The sequence below is a fragment of the Leuresthes tenuis genome, unplaced genomic scaffold (assembly GCF_036924035.1).
Source record: "Leuresthes tenuis unplaced genomic scaffold, fLeuTen1.0.hap1 SCAF_8, whole genome shotgun sequence".
NCBI classification, from domain to species: domain Eukaryota; kingdom Metazoa; phylum Chordata; class Actinopteri; order Atheriniformes; family Atherinopsidae; genus Leuresthes; species Leuresthes tenuis.
The window spans coordinates 2,451,631-2,475,322 of record NW_027325362.1 but is presented as its reverse complement, the minus strand read 5'-3'; the positions used below and the strand labels follow the sequence as shown (position 1 = coordinate 2,475,322).

The 23,692-nt window shown below is 42.1% G+C and overlaps 1 protein-coding gene across 1 annotated transcript in view; it reads left to right on the top strand.

Annotated features, from left to right (window-relative positions):
• Nucleotides 1-8,072, top strand: part of hectd2 (HECT domain containing 2) — an 84,499-nt gene extending 76,427 nt beyond the window's left edge. The window contains exons 21-22 of the mRNA XM_072390533.1: nt 722-865; nt 7,129-8,072. Coding sequence (XP_072246634.1) covers nt 722-865; nt 7,129-7,249 — 265 coding nt within the window. The 3' untranslated portion in view covers nt 7,250-8,072. The remainder of the gene's footprint in view (nt 1-721; nt 866-7,128) is intronic.
• The last annotated feature ends 15,620 nt before the right edge of the window (nt 8,073-23,692 follow it).

The following is a 23,692-nucleotide window of genomic DNA, read 5'->3' as shown; positions in this document are numbered from 1 at the left end:
GAAGACAACAGTCAAACTAGCTTGGATTTGTGATATTTAAGCCCTTAAAACCTTGTGGCTCACCGGCTGTGAGTTGTTTTCCACACAGCTTAGCTGTGTGCACAGGTGGTTGCTGATTTAAAGGTGGAAAGCTAAGATTATTTAGAAGCAGCTCACATGAAAAGCCGCCTGTTAATCCACCGACAAAACAATATTTTTTTCATGGACAAAAGTCCATTTGAGTAAAGCTCTAAAACCAAAAACATTGATTATTCAGCATATTCCACTGTTGCATCATTTCCACTGAAACAAGGCTGTCCCTGATCTTTCAAACGTCCTCACTTGAATCCAGTTTGTTTGTCAGCTTTCTTTAATGTCAGGCTTTGGATTGACACTAGGAGCTTCCATGTTGTGTCGACAGTAGTTTCTGAGGGCCTGGACTGTGCAGAGCATTCGTTTTCTGTCGTTCTCAGAGCTGAGAAGGTAAAACAACAGGCTCTTCCCTGCTTGTGTTGTAACTAATCAGTCACAGCTGCAGGCATCTGTTTGCAAAAAGACTTCAGATGCTTCTAATCATGTGTTTTATGAGGACAGGCATTTGTATTGTGAAGGATAAAAGTCACTACGAGCAGAACCTCTCTTTAATCTCCACACATTAACTTTAAGAGCTGATTCCGAGCCCACGGCACCCACTCCTGAACCCCAGGATGTGCATGTGACTGGCATCTCTGTGCTGTTCCAGGTGTTTCTGGGATGTGGTGCTGGCCTTCCCTCTGGAGCTGCAGAAGAAGCTCCTCCACTTTGCCACCGGAAGCGACCGCGTTCCTGTGGGAGGAATGGCCGACCTCAACTTTAAAATATCCAAGATCGATGTTCCCACTGACTGGTAGGCAAGGGCGTAACCATGGTTACATTGGGGGGGGGGTCCAAAAAGTGCATTATCTACAATTCTTTATTTATATATGAAAAATTGGACATTTAGAACATAGTTTAGAGGACTACATTGACCATGTAAGTTCACATCTAAAGGAATAGTGTAATTTCTCCGAGACAGTGACTGCCCCCCCACTTTGTTTTGGTTAGTTGCTTCCTGTTTACTGACCTTAAACACACCTACCAATTACAGTTATGCTCTTCCAGTAGTTCTGTAGCAAATAGGACAGCTTCCAATGGAAAACGACCAAATACCCAAAGCATTTTTATGGAAATATTTTAATAAGGACAACTAATGATGTAACAAAGTACAGACTTTTCCTTTAACAAAAAATATGTGACTTTTAAGTCCAGGTTAATGCTCAAAATGTGCATTAACAATGACATTTTATCATTTAATATTCTTCTTTTACTCGTTTTATTTACTTAGACATTAAGTTACTTACTGTCTGAAAAAAAGTGCGTATGCTAGGCTGCTGGTCCAGTTTTTTCTGCTTTTTAGGTATCAAATCCTCCATTACTCTACCTTACTTTCTTTTCTTACAACTGACTTTTCTACCAGGTGTAGGTTCTGAAAAGTGAGCAAAGTGCGACCAAACCTCAGGGTGGTCACCGACAGAGCCTTAAAATATCTGTTTCTGAAGCCTCTGGCTGCCTTCCTGTTCTGTGGTTGATAACTTTTGACGTCTTAAACACAATCGACTGAAGGTGGGGAACAACAAGTGCTCCCCCCGACTTCTCTGTGGGTTTCACTGGTGTGGAATCAGAGTTTGGTGGGAACAGAGCTGCACACAGTTGAACTTTAACAAACCCTGAAACTGGGTCGGGGGATAAACAAACTGCCCCGTGCTGCTCTGTTCCACCCAGGAAGGTTTCTGTTTTAGCCCCATTCAGCTCATTTTGCTTATTTTTATTCCCTTTTCTTCAGTTTTAGCTCAGATTCTGAAATAATAAATGGAATACAGAGCAGAAAATATGAGGGAAACCCCCCCAAAACAGTCAAAACTGTCAGACAAGACAACCTACAGATCTCAGACCTCAGTCAGCTTGTTTCAGTTCGTCGGGAGGAAGGAAACGTGAAAATGTCATTTCCGGACTAAAAGATTAAAGAACTGCTGCAATACTTTAAAAGTGATGACCTGCCTCTGTTCAGTTATATTCCTTTTATTTCCCTCAGCCCTTTAGCGTTGGGTCTGTCGGTGAACCCTAACTCTTACTGCTAATGCTAATGCTAATGCTACTCCTGCAACAAAGTTCTGACTTACCACCCTGCTTTGCTTTTATTTTCCAGCTTTTAAATGAACAATGCAAACAGACGACTACGCTGCAGAGGTGTGTCAGTTAAGATGGAGGCTTATGGTGTATTTTAAGCCTCCGTTTGTGCCCAGATTGATTTGACGTTAGTTTGTTTCCTTTTACACGCTGAAATTCCTCCACATTTCTTTAAGGGTTTAATGGTATTCTGCATTGTAAAGGTTGCTTTAGCACCATTTGTCCATAAAGCCAAACTGAACTGAATAGATGTGAATATTTGGGCCCGATATTCAAGTTATAGCCTCAGCTGTGTGTTGGTTTCTGATATGAGCAGTGAATTCAATGGGGGGGCTAATGTATTATAAAAGCCAAGTAGTTGTATTTCAACATAAAAGGTGTCCTGTTAGAATTTAAACTATCACAACAGCACGGGCCTTTTCAACAAACCACCAAAACGCTATTTAGAAGAATGCACTGATGGAAAATATACCATCTACCATCTCTCTGGAAATACAAATACTTTCACACCATAAAAGGTTTTAAAAAAGGTCAACCCAGACTTATAGCCTGTTGCAATTAGCTTTGGAACACAATAATCCAAACATCGGCACAAAAGTAAAATAGTAACTCCAGAAAAACACTCCAGAAAGACGTTAAGAAAAGAAATACTCCACAAAATGTGCCATCTGTGTGACATGAATGGGGGGGGGGTCTACCTTATTTGAAGAGAAGCTTCAAGAGGCCGTTAGCCATTAGCCGTTAGCCTTTCTAACGTTAGCTGTTAGCCTTTCTAACGTTAGCCGTTAGTCGTTAGCCTTTCTAACGTTAGCCGTTAGCCTTTCTAACGTTAGCCGTTAGCCTTTCTAACGTTAGCCGTTAGCCAGTCCTTTCTCTTAAACCAAGTTACACAAAAGCTACGATTCTGGCGCTTTTCTTTCTGTGTAATTTGGATATCCTTTGGATGATGTGCCCCTACTTTTTTCACCTGAGGACATTGAAGAAAAGTAAATAATCCACTTCCTTAACGCCGATGCCTGCCATTGTCAAAGTTTCGCCCGACACACGCAATCAAGTAGAGTCGTCTGTGATTGGCCCAAATCTGCTGGCTTTGGGCTGTACAGATTTAGCCCAAATGGAGGGGGCGGGACTTGCAACCTGTCACTCAAATGTTGAAGAAAAGTCAAGTGTAACTGAGCTGCTTCGCTTGGGCTGTAGATAATTAGCCCGTTTTCACAGATTTCATGGGTTTCAGTTCAGATTTTGCTCCGCCTCTGATCAAAAATTAAAAAACAATTTGTTTAAAGTTTTTATTGAGATATTTATGTATTATATTCTAATTTTTATTGAATAATGTAGGGAGGGCTGAGCCCTGTTAGCCCAATTATACCAGCCGTCCCTGGATATGAGTAAAGCAGAGAGCAGAGACGAATAAATACAAGCATGACGGGAGTGTTGCTGTGGGAGAAATTAGCTTGCATGGTCCAGCATGCTCTCACAGAGACAGCGCTCCTGTTTTTGTGCTCTTAGTGGTTCATAAACAGTCCCATGTGTAGTTTATTAAGGTAAAAAAGCCTCCCAGTGAAGGGTAAAAGCAATCCTCTTACTGTCACGACTCCAACACATGAATGAGCTTAGCTCTCATTGGTTTACACTGCTTGAACCCAGGCTGTGGGTTCATGTTATGTAGGGGCGGTAGAGAGGGGCTGGGCCTGGGAGATTGTGGAAAATCTATAGGTGCACAATGGCCTGTATATGCAGCCTCAAACTCATAGACCCTCGTGCTGCCATACCGCCCCCCTCCTATGTTGCTCTTCCAGAGTTTCAGCTCTGGTTCCTTCCTGCTCTTCACTTTCACAGCCCCTGGTTTGTGATTACAGGCCCTGTTAGGTTAAAGTGAAGTAAGTAACAGCAGGTTTGGGGCTGAACAAATGAAAGCAAAGCGGGTGAAACCTCACTGCTCATTAGTTTTCTCTCTAATTGCATCACTGTGCAGCAGCACTGAGCACACAAACCGGGCGCTTAATGGTCCTCAAAGCCCAGAATGACTGCGTAAACATCTGAAACCGAGCGTCACGTATAGCAGCCGAGCTCTGCTTTGTTTATTCATCTATAGATGGTTGAAGCTCTAAACAGAACGGGCCAAAAACAACCTCATTTCCGAGGGAAGAGTAAAAACAACCTCCACCCATGTATGAGCTCAGCTCTGATTGGCTGCCATGTGGCTTAAACCAAGGCGCTGAAGGGCAGTGGGGTATGTTGTGACAGCGGACAGGGGGGGGGGATGGGCAGGGGCCATTGTGTTGGATGTAAAGGGAAATGGATTCAGGTCATTGGCCGCGAGAAGCAGCCTTGAACTCATTCAGCAGCGCTGCCGTGTGCCCCCGCCCCCTCATGTTGTTCAGCTGGAGTTTCAGCTCTGGTTCCTGGCTGAAACACTTTAATTTCAAAGTTTTACGGTTTAAAAACTTATTTCCTGACACTAATTATATGTAAATGTTAGCCCGATGCTTTCACTGGAAGCCCAAGAACAAGCCGGAGGAATCTTTTATTAGTAGAGACATTTCATATTAATATTCAGCTTTATCTCACAGAGGTTTTACTCTCACTTCAGAGTGTAATTGACCAGTTTTCAGTGGCCTGAACAGGCCAATAAACAGGTGTGTGTGTGAGTGTTATTTTAGGAATGCATCAGTCTGTCTGACAAGTCAGAGAAGCTTCATCTGACCCAGTTATTGAGTCTAGTTTTGCTATCTTAAGGTCATCTAAGGTCATTTATTGTGCAGTATGAGCAGAGTGGAAAAGTACCAGCTTGGAACATTGATTATTTAGTAAAATACAGAATATGAATACATAATGTGTAAGAACAAAGCCAGTTATAGCATAAATATATATGTGTATTATGTCCACTTCCTTCAAACTCGTCCTTTTTGATGTCGCGGTCACTTGGAGGTCCTTCATCCATCCTCACTGCCTTCTCCTGCCGTTGGTTGGCCATCACCAGCTCATTGGTCTGGATCTGGACCTCCCACAGGGTTTAAGCTCAGGTTTCAGGTGGGCCTCACCTGCCTGCACCTTCCACCCTGCTGCTGCGTGTCTCAGAGGCCTCTTTGCACAGCCTAACTAACCCCAACCCACCTGGGGTCCTGTCTGTGTTGGAGCTGCCAGGATTTAGACCTCTTCCACTTCTCGATATGAGCCACTTCTTCATCCTGTTGGTGGTGAATGTCGTGCAGACGCTTGTCCTGCCGTGATGAATCTTCCTCTTTCACTGTGTTTCAGCTGTCTGAGACAGCAGTTTATCACCGGGGGCCATCTTCCTGATGCACTCCTGGATCTTTCTTGCTGGATAGTGGCTCTGACAGCCTCCTTGTGTTTTGTTTTAGTCTCTTCCTGATGGCTCTGACTTGGTTCTTCAGGACCTGCAGGTACTTGCAGCTGTCTGCTTTGTTGCTTTCTGTTAGCTAACCTCTTCAGCCTCTCTTTGATAGTATTCAGTCCGGTTTATTTAGACCAACGTCCTTTCTGTATTTCCCACCGAGGTGGACCAGTGAGTTGATATCTTGCCCAGTTCTGGGATGCAGCTCGGTATCTTCCACCTGGAGGAGGTGGCTGATGATTGCTCCACTTCTGAACCAGCATCCTTTAGCACTCTACTAGAGTCCACTCCAGTGGACTGGATAGTGTAGTTGTATGATTGCCACCTTTCGTGTGGGAGCTCTGGGTTCAAATCCCCTGCATGAAAGGTATTGTCTCCAGTAGGGGTCTTTAGGCAAGACCCCCTTCTATCCTATCTGTAAGCCACTTTGGATAAAAGCATCTGGCCCAAAAGCGGCGTGAGCGGCCAGCTGCCGTTCATTTTCAATGTAAGCTGGCGTCGATGAGTGGCCGGCGTTGTGAGCTTCATGAGCTTCAAGAGGTGAGAAAGGCTCAACTTTATGCAAATGAGCAGTGACGCTACGCGACGACAGCCAATTAGAGCCAATCTGGATTCTGAAGGCGGAAAAAAGGCGAAAAAAAGGTGGAAAAAAGCGGAAAACGGCAGAGCGCGAACACAAAAAAACACAAAGAGCCAAGAGTACAATCCATGATGAAAGAGGGAACCGATGTATGGATGGATTATTATATATATATATGCTAGTTGCTATACATATAAGCCCCGCCCCTTTGGCCGCTTCTGGCGGCAGAAGAAGGAGAAGCGGCGGGTTGTGAGCTTCAAGAGTTGAGAAAGGCTCAACTTTATGCAAATGAGCTGTGACGCGACGCGACGACAGCCAATTAGGGCCGATCTGGATTCCGAAGGCGGAAAAAAGGCGGAAAAAAGGTGGAAAAAAGCGGAAAACGGCAGAGCGCAAACACAAAGAAACACAAAGAGCCAAGAGTACGATCCATGGTGAAAGAGGGAACCGATGTATGGATGGATTATTATATATATATATATGCTAGTTGCTATACATATAAGCCCCGCCCCTTTGGCCGCTTCCGGCGGCAGAAGAAGTAGAAGCGGCGGGTTGTGAGTCACAACGCTTTTGGTGTGAGCCCCTGGTTAGGCAAGACCCCCTTCTATCCTATCTGTAAGCCACTTTGGATAAAAGCATCTGCTAAATGCATAAACATCTCTTTGTGACCATGTGGCTGAAGCATCGCCTCAGTAGATGATGGTAACCTGTGCAGTTTACTTGGAATTGACCTTCCCCGGTGCCAGTTCCCAGCAATGTTTGGGCTTTCATGTAGTTTAATGCAGGGAGGTTGGTCCAAATTTAGAAAATATCATTGAACTTACCCTGTTATTGTCAAAATAATAATTATCTGTCATTCTTAACTCCATACCAGATGCCAGTTTCCATCTATCTTTTTGTCTTTGCCTTTATTTTCTTGTTTTTGTGGAATTTAAATGCACATAACTGAGTTAATTCTGCCTGTAACTCAGCTTTCCTCTCTTTGTGTCCTCTCTCATCTCCGCAGGCTGCCGATCTCTCACACCTGCTTTAATCAGATCTGTTTGCCTCCGTATCGAACCAGGAAGGAGCTCAAGCACAAGCTCACCATCGCCATCTCCAACGCTGAAGGCTTTGGCCTCGAGTAACCGGTCTGCTAAAGACTAACACAGACTCAGCAGTGCAACCGACATGGATCTCTGTGGTTTTCAGTCTGACTGTTGCTCTGAAGGCAGAGCTCATGGGTTTTAACCTTTTAAATCTGGAGCGTTGGCCTGGCAACGGCTGCAGAGGAACTCCAGAAATCATCTTATTTGCACATGGACGTATGATTCTGCTTTAGCACAACTACGACTGAAGGACACTAAATGAATATGTTTCCATTTGCAGTGCTGTGCAAAGGCTTTAAGCAGTTGTTTGCTGCTGTTTCAAAGGCAAATACTGTGTAAAAGTCTTGAGCCATCCCCTCATTTCTTTAAGTATGGCCAGGAAAATAAAAAATGCTGCAGCAACTAACTTAAAAATGTGCAAAAACACAGATATAAACCCAGAATCTGAGGCAGAACCAGAGTTTTTTATCAGTTCTCAGCAGCTTTAAAGTGAATCTCTGGTCTGAGCTCCTTTATTCTCCAACACAGCCTGAACCCTCTGAGACGAGCTTTCTGTCATTTCTTTAAGGAGTCTTCAGGAATAGTTCTCCAGGCTTCTTGAAGGACATCCCAAAGCTCTTCTTTGGATGTGGGCTGCCTTTTGTTCCGTTCTCTGTCAGATGATCCCACACTGCTTCAATAATGTTGAGGTCCGGGCTCTGGGGAGGATTCATCCCTCCATAAGACCTGTTGCCACTGATTTTCAGTCCACTTCTTGTGTCATTTGGCACAGCTCAGCCTTTTCTCCCTGTTCCCCTTCCTTAAGAACGGCTTCTTGACAGCCACCCTTCCATGGAGCCCATTTCTGATGAGGCTTGGGCCAACAGTAGATGGATCAGCTGAAGGTCCAGATGCATCTCTCAGGTCCTGTCAGGTCACAGCTGGATTTTTTCCTCTTTCTTAAGGACATCACTTTCAGATCCTGTTCATCTGCTGTAGATAGTTTTTTAGGCCTGACACTTCTTCTTTTGTCCTCCACTTGTCCAGTTTCCTCAAATGTTTTAAGGACACACTGCACACCATGCTGAGATATGCCAAGTTTTCAGCTAATAGCTCTTTGGGAATCACCTTGTTGCTGCAGAAATCCTATTTTCTGTCTGTCAAACTGTGTTTTCTTTGCTGTTTTTCATAGATGCAGCTAAAGAAATGGGAACAAATGATGTGTCTTTGTGACAAAGTGCCTAAAGATCCAGTTTAAAATGGCTTCTTTGCTAAGTTGTCTGTTCTGTGTCGACACAACACTGGTTCATCCCTTGAGTTAGGAGCCTTTTTTCTGCCTGAATGCTTCATAGCTCAGAGTTAAGTGGCTTAACAAAGAAAAACTGGACTGAAAATGAGCGAAAAAGCAGAAAATGTCCAAAGAAAAACTCTGAAAGACCTTCAGAAAGCTGGAGAACTGTTGATCAACATCACTTTAAGATATTTCATGAAAATCTGGCTGCTTGGAAGGAAACAGAAAGAAATGAGGACTGAATCAAGATTATTTGCATAGTACCATAAATTTCATCTTTCTCATAGTGCAGATCAGTATCAAAGTATCCTCACTTTGCTTTAAATGCTTACTCCCTTTGCACAGTATTGTTTGTGTTTGCTTTCTCAAGTATTCACAGCTCAAATTCACAGTTTTATACGTTCAATTTCAAATATTTCTGGTCACATTTATTGAAAACAAACCAGAAACCTCAAGATCTCCTCAAGTTACATTAGAAAGAAAAGCCCAACTCTCCTAAACTATGTTTTTCTCAGGTAATTACTCCAATCAACACGAAACAAACGATCTTTGCCTTGTTTTCATCCACGATGAGCTTCCTCATGCAGTCAGAACCAGCAGCTTTACGTCCTTTGAGTGGAAAAGAAACCTAAAGGAGTCATTTAAGCTAATGTTGTGGGTTTAAAACCTAACTTCAGTCACTTTCTGAAAACGTCTTTTATTTCTTTTGGCCTTGTTTGCAGCACACTGTCGTAATATTACGCTTTGCTGGGAGAAGAATGCTATCGATGCCTAATGTTTGCTGACATTGCAGCCGTCTGTTAACGGGGCTGCAGCACGAAATCCTCTGTTTTGGGAGCCGTCTTCTGGTTTTAACGCTGGGTTTTAAGTTATTACGGCCTGTTCGCAGCTCCACGTTCTGGAGTTTTTTCTCGGGGTCCTGAGACAACATGAGTCACTGCAGAGAGAGAGGCAGAAGTTCAAGGTTTAACTGTATTCCTGCAGATTTATTCAACAGTTTCAGACCAAACGTCACCGAGCGACTGGCTGCTCATGGAGAAGCTGGATGCTTGTTCATCAGTGATCATTTAAGGCTGCTGCGGACCTGTTTGCTGCTTGTTCATCATCACAGTGGCCAGTTGGTTCTGGTACTAACGCCACAGGACCTGTTATTACATAAGCTTTTACTAAACTGCAGCATAGATGCTGTCATCAGGACCTGTGTCTTGATTATTGAGCTTTTTTGTGTTTTGGACCAGTCTTCAGACCTCTAGAATATCACATTTCCTCTTCTTCTTCTTTGAAGCCCCCTTTCATTTCTGCAAAAGTGGTTAGAAATTATGTTGCAACAACATTTCTCAATGAATCATTTGAAATTTCAGCAATTTGTAGAATTATTCACACATTTACAAACTGTGGCTTTCAGGCCTAGTTTTCATTAAAGGGGAACTCCGGTATTTTTAAACCTGGACCTTATTTCTGGCCTGAAATACGTTCATCTGCTCACAGAGAACAGTTTGGTGAAAGTCGGCGACCTTCAGAAGATATTTAGATAACTGGAGATCCATATAACGGAGTGAACGGGGCTTAGAGGATGCAGCCTCTAAATAAGGCATTATCTGTCTTTATTTCACCAATACTTTAAGAAGAATGAATGAATGAACGTGTGCTATAGCTCTGTTAGCTCATAGCTGCTGTTATGTGGCTACTTGCAGCTATAGGAGAGCTAACGGAGGGATTTCTACACAGGCACTCTACTGGGACCACTGGAGTCCCTGACCTTAGAGCCACAGTCAGTGAGTAGCTGCTGTGTTGTTGTTATTGGCGGCTATCGGGGGGCTTATAGAGGGCTTTCTACACACTCGTCTACTGGGATGAGCAGCATAGCTCATTCACTCCGGTAAGAACGTCCATCTTACTCAAAGCCGTCGTTCACGTCGTCTAAATCTGATAAATATCCTGCCATGTTGCACAAAACTATCAGCAGCAAACTCTGTGTGAAGTTAGCCGACTGTCACAGAGCACGGAGTGAATAAACTGTGCTGCAGGGGGGCGTGTGGATGACATCATCCCAGTAGATTAGTGTGTATAAAGCCCTCTATGAGCCCCCCGATAGCCTCCAATAACAACAACACAGCAGCTCTGAGCTAACAGAGCAAGGTCTGGGTTTAAAAATACCGGAGTTCCCCTTTAAGGTGTGTGTTTGTGTGCACTTTTTCCTGCACCACGTGCACATCACATAGTGACCAGCCTCAAACTGATGAAAACTTTACCCAGTTTGGGTATTCGGACGGGACTCTGCACAACGCACCATTGCTGTGAAGTGATTCATAAATCTGTTAAATCTGACCACACCAGATTCTGTTCGGCCTTGTTTTGGTATTTTTGTCCTGTTGCATGTGCATATGTCATGAAATTGGATGGGGACGGGGGGGTTAGGGTTAGGGTTAGACATCAGTGGCATCAGCAACGACTTCACACAGCTTTTGGTTTTCTTTCTTTCTTTAATAGCGGCTGTTTGCAGGAAAAAGACTCTTTTCTGCATGATTTGTAGATTTTTTACTTCAGATTTCTTAAAGTTTATCCTCCTTTTGGCTTAGAAATCTCTAATTTTGTACAGATTGGCTTTTATCTGATCAGACATATAAGTAATCAACTTAAGCCATCATTCCACATCAATTTTTATCACGAGTTTAGCCCGTCAGACCAGGCCTTCTTGCTCTTCTTAAACTTCCCTTTGCGCTACACTTTGCTATCACTGCTGACTGTTGCATCCAAGCGTTATCGTATGAAATAAAGTTGCTTTTTCCCGCAGCCTTGACACTCTGGGACAGAGAAAAGTCCTCTGTTGTGGTGTTGCGTAACTTTTCTGGCTTTGGAGCCAGAGCCTTGCAGGCAGAAAACCAAACCAAGTAACCAAGCAACGGTCGAGCAACGTCTTTGGCAGCAGCGTCCAAATTTACTTCAGTCTAATCTGGGGCACTCTTTCTCTCATTCAGTGACCGTCTATATGGTCTGGGACCGCTTTTTGCCCAACAATGGCTCCTTTCTGGCATTTTACGAGCGGCCCAGCAGTGCAGCAGCAGCAGGAACCAGAACCAGCTCTGTTCTGCACATCTTTTCACGGGAGTCATCTCATTATGAAAGTTGCAGCATGATCAGTCAGCTGATTTCAAACTGGCACCCAAGCTTTCATACCTTCCTATCTCTGCCATCTCTTCCCATCACAAGGGGTTGCCATGGCAAAACGCCTCAAGTCCTAAAGCACAAATTCAAGTAACCAAGCAACGTCTTTGGCAGCACTGTCCAAATTTACATCAGTCTAATCTGGGGCACTCATTCACTCAACCCCAGCGGTATAGATGGTGGAAAAGCTCCTTGCTCAATAATGGAGCCTTTATACCATGCAGTGAGTGGTCAGCGGGAGGCAGACCGGAGTTGGAGTAAAACTGAGCTGCTGATGGGGAAAGAAAAATCATTTCGCCATGAAATGGTGAGACAGAAACTCTGGGAAACTGTAACGTCGGGTGTGTGAGTTTAGCACCTGACTGGGATCTGTTGTATGTGAAGAAGACCAAACTGTGTCGGGTTATACAGTGGAAGAGCGACGACCTTGTTGAAAATCTGTTTGAAAATAGTTCAGATGGATTCAGAGGATTTGTAAGATGTAATTATTTGTCTAACTGAAAAGTCCGGTCGGCTTAGAAAGAGCAGACGTAAACCTTCAGGTTCACCAGCATACGTGGTGCACATTTAATGTCTGTTTAAATGGAAGCTGACCCACCTTCTAAAAACCCTGCCATGCTTTTCTTTTGCCCAAATACTATATGATGATGTACTGTGTGAACTGGTGTGACTCCACAAGTATTTGCAGTAAAAGCTGGTGAGGGTTTATGCCTTACCAGGGGGAAAAAAAGCAGGTTTCTTGTGTTTATTTCTTCACTTATTAACAGAAAGCTTCATTTGAAATGCACAGAAAAAGCTTCCCTGCTGTTTGGAGGCTGGATTGAATCGTATCAGCTGAACTGGGACCAAGTTGTTCACGGATGAAGCCTGCAAACATGTGAAATCAGCACATAAACCCAGATTACACATATTATGCTTGTTCAATACCATCCTGGAGATGTTTCTATGAAAATATCCATATTTTTGTGCATGAAACACTCAAAGAACCTCATGAAATGACCTCAAAAGGAGTGATTTTCCTGCTCAGCAGGCTGAAAAGTCTGCATATGACAGTCAGTGTCACGGAACGGTGGGAAGGTAGGACCCAGATGCAGCTCTTTTAGTTCCAAAAAACCAGGTTTATTCCACAAACAAAGACAGGGAGCATGAACAAAAGGCGCGGCAGAGCCGGATCAAAAGTATTTAACTGTGGAACAAAATCAGAACTATGGTAACAAACTGTGGCTATGATTATATAAACAAGGCAGGAAAACCAGCCTTATCTTGGTGCAAAGCATGGAGGGATAGTGAGGATTCTGCAGTGACTGAAAGGAAACCAGGAAGCTAAATACTGTGAAGGGAGTGATTAGTGAAATGAGATGCAGCTGTGAACAATTAACCAGGTGGACTTGAGTGAACTGAATGTGACGGGGAACCTGAAAACATGATTAAACATAAACTGGGACGTGAAATAGACTGATAGGGGCAGACTGAAGCCTGCAAACATGTGAAATCAGCACATAAACCCAGATTACACATATTATGCTTGTCCAATACCATCCTGGAGATATTCCTATGAAAATATCCATATTTTTGTGCATGAAACACTCAAAGAACCTCGTGAAATGACCACAAAAGGAATGATTTTCATGCTCAGCAGGCTGAAAAGTCTGAACTGGAACCAAGTTGTCCACAAATGAAGCCTGAAAACATGTAAAATCAGCACATAAACCCAGATTACACATATTATGCTTGTTCAATACCATCCTGGAGATGTTTCTATGAAAATATCCATATTTTTGTGCATGAAACACTCAAAGAACCTCATGAAATGACCACAAAAGGAGTGATTTTCCTGCTCTTGGAGATGGTAAAACTTGAAATAACACTGAGGAAAAATGAATGGTGGCTGTCACCACTAATAAAGTTATGTGAATAGTATCAGCTGAACTGGGACCAAGTTGTTCACGAATGAAGCCTGAAAACATGTGAAATCAGCACATAAACCCAGATTACACATATTATGCTTGTCCAATACCATCCTGGGGATGTTTCTATGAAAATATCCATATTTTTGTGCATGAAACACTCAAAGAATCTCATGAAACGACCTCAAAAGGAGTGATTTTCCTGCTCTTGGAGATGGTAAAACTTGAAATAACACGGAGGAAAAATGAATGGTGGCTGTCACCACTAATAAAGTTATGTGAATAGTATAAACTATAAAATAGTATAAACCCAGATTACACATATTATGCTTGTTCAATACCATCCTGGAGATGTTCCTATGAAAATATCCATATTTTTGAGCATGAAACACTCAAAGAATCTCATGAAATGACCTCAAAAGCAGTGATTTTCCTGCTCAGCAGGCTGAAAAGTCTGCATATGACAGTCAGTGTCGCGGAACGGTGGGAAGGTAGGACCCAGATGCAGCTCTTTTAGTTCCAAAAAACCAGGTTTATTCCACAAACAAAGACAGGGAGCATGAACAAAAGGCGCGGCAGAGCCGGATCAAAAGTATTTAACTGTGGAACAAAATCAGAACTATGGTAACAAACTTTGGCTATGATTATATAAACAAGGCAGGAAAACCAGCCTTATCTTGGTGCAAAGCATGGAGGGATAGTGAGGATTCTGCAGTGACTGAAAGGAAACCAGGAAGCTAAATACTGTGAAGGGAGTGATCAGTGAAATGAGATGCAGCTGGGAACAATTAACCAGGTGGACTTGAGTGAACTGAACGTGACGGGGAACCTGAAAACATGATTAAACATAAACTGGGACATGACATAGACTGATAGGGGCAGACTGAAGCCTGCAAACATGTGAAATCAGCACATAAACCCAGATTACACATATTATGCTTGTTCAATACCATCCTGGGGATGTTTCTATGAAAATATCCATATTTTTGTGCACGAAACACTCAAAGAATCTCATGAAATGACCTCAAAAGGAGTGATTTTCCTGCTCATGGAGATGGTAAAACTTGAAAAAACACTGAGGAAAAATGAATGGTGGCTGTCACCACTAATAAAGTTATGTGAATAGTATAAACTATAAAATAGTATAAACCCAGATTACACATATTATGCTTGTTCAATACCATCCTGGAGATGTTTCTATGAAAATATCCATATTTTTGTGCATGAAACACTCAAAGAACCTCATGAAATGACCACAAAAGGAGTGATTTTCCTGCTCAGCAGGCTGAAAAGTCTGCATATGACAGTCAGTGTCGCGGAACGGTGGGAAGGTAGGACCCAGATGCAGCTCTTTTAGTTCCAAAAAACCAGGTTTATTCCACAAACAAAGACAGGGAGCATGAACAAAAGGCGCGGCAGAGCCGGATCAAAAGTATTTAACTGTGGAACAAAATCAGAACTATGGAACACAAAGACTATGGTAACAAACTGTGGCTATGATTATATAAACAAGGCATGAAAACCAGCCTTATCTTGGTGCAAAGCATGGAGGGATAGTGAGGATTCTGCAGTGACTGAAAGGAAACCAGGAAGCTAAATACTGTGAAGGGAGTGATCAGTGAAATGAGATGCAGCTGGGAACAATTAACCAGGTGGACTTGAGTGAACTGAATGTGACGGGGAACCTGAAAACATGATTAAACATAAACTGGGATGTGACATAGACTGATAGGGGCAGAATGAAGCCTGCAAACATGTGAAAGCAGCACATAAACCCAGATTACACATATTATGCTTGTCCAATACCATCCTGGAGATGTTTCTATGAAAATATCCATATTTTTGTGCATGAAACACTCAAAGAACCTCATGAAATGACCTCAAAAGGAGTGATTTTCCTGCTCAGCAGGCATTTCCTGCTCTTGGAGATGGTAAAACTTGAAATAACACTGAGGAAAAATGAATGGTGGCTGTCACCACTAATAAAGTTATGTGAATAGTATAAACTATAAAATAGTATAAACCCAGATTACACATATTATGCTTGTCCAATACCATCCTGGAGATGTTTCTATGAAAATATCCATATTTTTGTGCATGAAACACTCAAAGAACCTCATGAAATGACCTCAAAAGGAGTGATTTTCATGCTCAGCAGGCATTTCCTGCTCATGGAGATGGTAAAACTTGAAATAACACTGAGGAAAAATGAATGGTGGCTGTCACCACTAATAAAGTTATGTGAATCGTATCAGCTGAACTGGGACCAAGTTGTTCACGAATGAAGCCTGCAAACATGTGAAATCAGCACATAAACCCAGATTACACATATTATGCTTGTTCAATACCATCCTGGAGATGTTTCTATGAAAATATCCATATTTTTGTGCATGAAACACTCAAAGAACCTCATGAAATGACCTCAAAAGGAGTGATTTTCATGCTCAGCAGGCATTTCCTGCTCTTGGAGATGGTAAAACTTGAAATAACACTGACAGCTGTGTTGACTGTCATAAGGAAAAATGAATGGTTCCTGTCATAAACCCAGATTACACATATTATGCTTGTCCAATACCATCCTGGAGATGTTTCTATGAAAATATCCATATTTTTGTGCATGAAACACTCAAAGAATCTCATGAAATGACCTCAAAAGGAGTGATTTTCCTGCTCTTGGAGATGGTAAAACTTGAAATAACACTGAGGAAAAATGAATGGTGGCTGTCACCACTAATAAAGTTATGTGAATAGGTGCACCCTGAAAAATATGGTCAATCCGAGGCTGTTTTCCTGCTATCTGTGGACTCTAATTGAAGCTCAACAATGCCTTTTCTCATTCTATCTCTCTGTGGTGGCGATGTGCCCCACATTCATGTCTGTGGATCTTATCGTTTAACAACCAGAAAAATGTAGGCCACGGCCAGCTCGGCTTTGTTAATCAATAACCACCAAACAGTCCTGCATTATCTTTCTAATAGGAGTCCAGACTGGCCGACTCTGCACATTTCAGCCCTTTCATTTTCAAAAATAATCACACAATTCTTGCCAAATGTTTGCTCGTGACCTTATGTTGGCCCGGTTGGAGTCGTTGGGTCTGTTTTTTCACTGTTGAGCACAAAGTGCTCTCATGAAATCAAAAGTTCTTCGCCTTATTGATCTGGTGTTATCACTTCAGGCGGCTCAGGGGGCGTGTGATGGGGGGGGGGTCAGTGTTTGTGTTGGGATCCACTCCCCTTTTACGTCACCTTTAACAACAACGGGACAGAAGAGACTCACACCTCCCTGTTGATTGAATTTTTGGATATTAACGGAAGGAAAAGCTTCTGATTTCACTTCAGTCTGTCTCGATGCGGTTTTATGACACAAGTACAGCTTAATATGAGTTACTTTACTTTTCAGTGGCTGATTGGTTGAGTTTAGGAATTGAAAAGTACTTGTTTAGGTTTAGTAAAACATTGTGGCTTGTTTTAAAAGCCCCTTTAACAGTAGTAGCATCTTTATTTACATGTCTCTATGGGTTTTATTTGTATGCATTACAAAATCAGCCATCAGAGCCTTGGTTGAGGATTCCATCCATCATCTGCTGCTTCTCCGGGGGTCGGGGGGGCAGCAGCTTTAACAGAGATCTACATCTCAGAGATTAACATCTTTTAATCAATCCATCCATCCATCCATCCATCGGCAGCAGCTTTAACAGAGAAACCCAGACCTCCCTGTCCCCGGCCACTTCCTCCAGCTCTTCCGGGGGGACCCCGAGGCGTTCCCAGACCATAGTCTCTCCAAAGTGTCCTGGGTCTTCCCCGGGTCTCCTCCCAGTGGGACGGGCCCAGAACACCTCCCCAGGGAGGCGCCCAGGGGGCATCCTAACCAGATGCCACCTCATCTGACTCCTCTCAATGCGGAGGAGCAGTGGTTCTACTCCGAGCCCCTCCCGGATGACTGAGCCTCTCACCCTATCTCTAAGGGAGGCCCAGAAGCCCATTTCGGCCGCTTGTATCCGCGATCTTGTTCTTTCGGTCTCTACCCACAGCTCGGGACCATAGGAGAGGATGGGAACCGGTAACTCGAGAGCTTCGCCTTCTGGCTCAGCTCCTTCTTAACGACGGGTCGCTGCAGAGCAACACTGCAGACGCTGCACCGATCCATTCGTCCCTCACTGTGAACAAGACCCCGAGATACTTGAACTCCTCCACTTGGGGAAGGACCTCATTCCCGACCCGGAGAGAGCGTTCCACCCTCTTCCGGCTGAGAACCATAGACTCGGTTGAGGATTTCTTCTCATTATCTCCAGAGCAGCACCTGAATCCTCAGAAAGGTGAGGACAGGCGGCCTGTACGATCCGCATAGATCCTCTTCAGAGACCAATCCTGACTGTTTGTGGCGGTAAAGTTTGGCTTCACTTCCACCTGCACCATCAGTTTGTTTTCTTTGTTTTCCCATCTGTCGAATCGCGGCTTGTGATAAAAAGAAACAATCAGAAATACTTCAAGGGCTGAAAAATGTAGTAAACTCCTGATCTACAGGCCCGAACACGAGCAACCATCCCAGTGGAGTCATGGCACCACTCACACTTCACCTGCCTCCCGTTTCATGACAGTACTGAGGACTATTGTGAGTATTATCCTGTAAAAACCCGCCACAATCAACAGATTTAACAAGAAATCAGCTGTAATGTGTCCACACAGACTGTAAAATATGAGAGACTTTGGCTGAGAGGAGCCTTTCTGACAGTTAAACATCTCTAACGACTGAATTAAATTAAATTCAATTCAGTTTTATTTATAAAGCGCCAGATTACAACAATTATCATCTCAAGGCACTTAAGTAATAAAGTCCAATTCAAGCCAATTGGAATTCAATTCATTGTAATTATAATCCAATTAATTCATATGGAGCCAATTCAAAAATAATATCCGAGCTAAGGAAACCAACTGATTGGACCGAAACTTGTCTTCAGTCCAATCTCCCGTCCTGAGCCTGAGGGACTGTGGAAAGGAACGACTCCCTTTAACAGGAAGAAACCTCTGGCAGAACCAGACTCAGGAAGAAACCTCTGGCAGAACCAGAACCAGGAAGAAACCTCTGGCAGAACCAGAACCAGGAAGAAACCTCTGGCAGAACCAGACTCAGGAAGAAACCTCTGGCAGAACCAGAACCAGGAAGAAACCTCTGGCAGAACCAGACTCAGGAAGAAACCTCTGGCAGAACCAGAACCAGGAGGAAACCTCTGGCAGAACCAGACTCAGGAAGAAACCTCTGGCAGAACCAGGAAGAAACCTCTGGCAGAACCAGACTCAGGAAGAAACCTCTGACAGAACCAGGAAGAAACCTCTGGCAGAACCAGACTCAGGAAGAAACCTCTGGCAGAACCAGAACCAGGAGGAAACCTCTGGCAGAACCAGGAAGAAACCTCTGGCAGAACCAGAACCAGGAAGAAACCTCTGGCAGAACCAGAACCAGGAAGAAACCTCTGGCAGAACCAGAACCAGGAAGAAACCTCTGGCAGAACCAGGAAGAAACCTCTGGCAGAACCAGAACCAGGAAGAAACCTCTGGCAGAACCAGAACCAGGAAGAAACCTCTGGCAGAACCAGGAAGAAACCTCTGGCAGAACCAGAACCAGGAAGGGTGGCCATCCTGGACCAGCTGGGGTTTGAGAAGACAGAAAAGAGGGAAAAGAGGGGGGAAAACCAGCATAACACCATTCAAAGGATACCTGAACTGTGTGCATTGATGGCACAGCAGCTTTAAATCACTGAGCTGCACAGTAGCAGCAGAGACTTCCACAGAGACTGAAATAGACTGCACAGCTCTTGCAGTGCAACGTTTAATGAGTTTTAATTGAATGCTGTAGGTGTAAACAAAGGCTAACCACCGTCCACTTTCTGTCCGAAGGGACTGAAGTTGCATGGAGTTTTGTTTGCAGTCAGAACCACTGTTGAAACTCTACTGAGAGATAAAAACTGGATGAAAGTTGACCTGAAGGTTGGCCCATTATGTAACATAAAGATTATAAATCTGCTCCATTTAGCTTGTGTTGAAGGACCCTGACCCAGATAAGTCAGAAGTACATCTTTGACTGTAAGTGCTGCAACACGGATATGTTCAGGTGGGTCAGATGAAATGACGAAATATTCCACACGTATGTGATCCCAGCCAGAGAAAAACAACTGCCATGAACTTTATTACAGTCTCTGTCTGGACCAGTGGGTCACCTCATTAAGAGGCACCGGGTCAATGTTTGTGGAAAATCACAGAGACCTAAAATGAATTTGGCAGCCTTTAACGAGCAGCTGGGTTCCTGGTTCGAATCCTGAGTTTGCATGTTCTCCCACACTACCGGAAATGGATGTTTTCCCATAATTTATTTGGACAGATTCCAGAAAATTGAGTGTAATTAAGTCGTGTCAGGCTTCTTTTTCCTTTTAAACAAAAGAAATATGGAGCAAATAAAATATGTTTGTGGTCAGTCTTTATTTTGACTGGTTGTTTCAGAGTTTCAGCGGGGGAGGGGGTTTGCTAGCAGCATTTTATAGTCCTGCCAACGGGTGAGACGCGCGATATTTCTAAATCTCGTCCCGTTAAAAATCTGTCTCGCGAGATTTGTGAGCGTTCCAAACTTCCATTTGTGACCTGTGGGGGCAGTAATGCGCCTTTGCTACGTCTGGCCTGCCAGAACCTAAAGAAGAAGAAGGAAAAGAAGAAGAAGAGGAGGAGGGGAAGCAGCAAGAAGCCAGAATGGCGTCGGAAAATACCGTTTTTACCGTTGAAGACGCTCCCGCCACTTTCAAACCGTTTTTGATACTTGAAAAAAAAAAATAAATAATTTTATTTATTTTACTTTAACTCTGAGCAATTTTAGTTTCAATTTGTGGAAGAAGAAGTTTGTTAAAAGCTCATGCTTACATCATGCACGTGCAGCTCGGCTAAATAAAAGCCTGTTGGGCCCGTCTTATATTTTGTATTATATTATTGTATTGTATTTTGTATTAGTTTTCTTAAAGTCTCGTCACACCCCAAGTCCTGCCTGATTCAGATTGAACACAACAGCTCATAATGATACAGAAAAAGGTTTTAATTTGCATTGTTTGAGCTCTCAGATGCAGATTAGCACATAACTGACACGTAAGCCAGGTGAGACCAACTTTGAATCATTTCTCAATCCAGTTTGATTCAGGCAGAGCAGGTCAACGGAGCAGAAAATGTGACTGACATCACGTAGCATTCCCATCAGAGAGGTGATTCACGTCAGCCTTCCCTACTGTGGGAACTGAATGTTCTCTCAGGACAATTCAGATGTTAAAAGTAACAAGAAAGGCAGAGAAAATGTGTGAAATAAGAAGTTGTGACAAATTGAAACAAACCAAGGCAATAACAGAGGCAGATTAAAACTCAAAAAGTAATGTAGAGAGAACACTTAATGCGCCAGTCTCAGGCTGGTCTGTAATAAAGGAAAATAGGGCTGAAGCTGTAGTTCATCTTGATTGTCTTGAAGCTCACTGATCTGAAATGTCCAAACTTCACCAGCTTTGTAGGATTTCCTCTTGTCACATGACGCTAAAACCTTACAGCAACAAGGTGTCTGCGGTCAGGGCGGATCAGGCACCAACTGGGAAACGCCTCAGTGACGAAGCAACTTGATTTAATGAAAGGCTTCACATGCAAACGAGCTGTGTGACATTTTTCACTCTCAGAACCTCAGATATGTCGATCTTGGGAATAAAAGGCATCGTTACCTCAACATTTCACTTGTTTTACACCTGAGTTAATCACCATCAGCTGCCCTCTGTTAGTCGTTAGCTCCCTGAGTAGAAATACTCCTTGGCTTCCTCTGGTAGCTCCTTGTCATGAATCTTGTCAGCCAGCCCTGTGGCTTTGTTTTACTTTGTTTAATTCCTAAGTTCCTTGGAGCTCCTGCTATGGCAGCACTTTGTGTTTGATTTAAAATAAAACTTCTGTTTGGCCCAGTCTCCTCTTCACCACCTTCACCACGTTTTATGCACTAAACTAGTTTTTTTTATATATAATCCAACAGGAATTTAGCTAAAAGAGCCCATCATCCAGTTTACAGATAGACTAGATGCTCCAGCTCATGTTAGTGTCATCAGTGCATCTCACAAACCTGCAACTTCTATGCTGATAAAACCTCAGTAATAATCTGTGACCTTCTCCACTCGGATCTTTTTCCACTCAGGATAAACAGACCAGAAACACTTCTCCTCCATTTTCCTGCTCACCAAGAGGACAATTTCTGCTCATGTGATTACTTTCCCTCAAAGCAGCAACCACCTGCAAAGTCACATGTTGTCGCTTCACTCTGCGAGTCACCGTTGTGTTTGTATGTTAGGAACAGTGAGCTTTAAAGTGAATTATGTGCTCACAGTTTAGCAATGCATGACTCTATGTGAAAATGTTTCATTTTTCCTCCACAGTAGGTCACCGATGTTGATTCAAAATGCAGTAAAAACTAAGTAAAGTATGTCAAAATGCAATAAAACTAAGTAAAGGTATGTCAAAATGCAATAAAACTAAGTAAAGGTATGTCAAAATGCAATAAAAACTAAGTAAAGGTATGTCAAAATGCAATAAAAACTAAGTATGTCAAAATGAAGTAAAAACTAAGTAAAGGTATGTCAAAATGCAGTAAAAACTAAATAGAGGTATGTCAAAATGCAGTAAAAACTAAGTAAAGGTGTGTCAAAATGCAGTAAAAACTAAGTAAAGGTATGTCAAAATGCAGTAAAAACTAAGTAAAGGTATGTCAAAATGCAGTAAAAACTAAGTAAAGGTATGTCAAAATGCAGTAAAACTAAGTAAAGGTATGTCAAAATGCAATAAAAACTAACTAAATGTATGTCAAAATGCAGTAAAAACTAAGTAAAGGTATGTCAAAATGCAGTAAAAACTAAGTAAAGGTATGTCAAAATGCAGTAAAAACTAAGTAAAGGTATGTCAAAATGCAGTAAAAACTAAGTAAAGGTATGTCAAAATGCAGTAAAAACTAAGTAAAGGTATGTCAAAATGCAGTAAAAACTAAGTAAAGGTATGTCAAAATGCAGTAAAAACTAAGTAAAGGTATGTCAAAATGCAGTAAAAACTAAGTAAATGTATGTCAAAATGCAATAAAAACTAAGTAAAGGTATGTCAAAATGCAATAAAAACTAAGTAAAGGTATGTCAAAATGCAATAAAAACTAAGTATGTCAAAATGAAGTAAAAACTAAGTAAAGGTATGTCAAAATGCAATAAAAACTAATTAAAGGTATGTCAAAATGCAGTAAAAACTAAGTAAAGGTATGTCAAAATGCAGTAAAAACTAAGTAAAGGTATGTCAAAATGCAGTAAAAACGAAGTAAAGGTATGTCAAAATGCAGTAAAAACGAAGTAAAGGTATGTCAAAATGCAATAAAAACTAAGTAAAGGTGTGTCAAAATGCAGTAAAAACTAAGTAAAGGTATGTCAAAATGCAGTAAAAACTAAGTAAAGGTATGTCAAAATGCAGTAAAAACTAAGTAAAGGTATGTCAAAATGCAGTAAAACTAAGTAAAGGTATGTCAAAATGCAATAAAAACTAACTAAATGTATGTCAAAATGCAGTAAAAACTAAGTAAAGGTATGTCAAAATGCAGTAAAAACTAAGTAAAGGTATGTCAAAATGCAGTAAAAACTAAGTAAAGGTATGTCAAAATGCAGTAAAAACTAAGTAAAGGTATGTCAAAATGCAGTAAAAACTAAGTAAAGGTATGTCAAAATGCAGTAAAAACTAAGTAAAGGTATGTCAAAATGCAGTAAAAACTAAGTAAAGGTATGTCAAAATGCAGTAAAAACTAAGTAAATGTATGTCAAAATGCAATAAAAACTAAGTAAAGGTATGTCAAAATGCAATAAAAACTAAGTAAAGGTATGTCAAAATGCAATAAAAACTAAGTATGTCAAAATGAAGTAAAAACTAAGTAAAGGTATGTCAAAATGCAATAAAAACTAATTAAAGGTATGTCAAAATGCAGTAAAAACTAAGTAAAGGTATGTCAAAATGCAGTAAAAACGAAGTAAAGGTATGTCAAAATGCAGTAAAAACTAAGTAAAGGTATGTCAAAATGCAATAAAAACTAAGTAAAGGTATGTCAAAATGCAATAAAAAC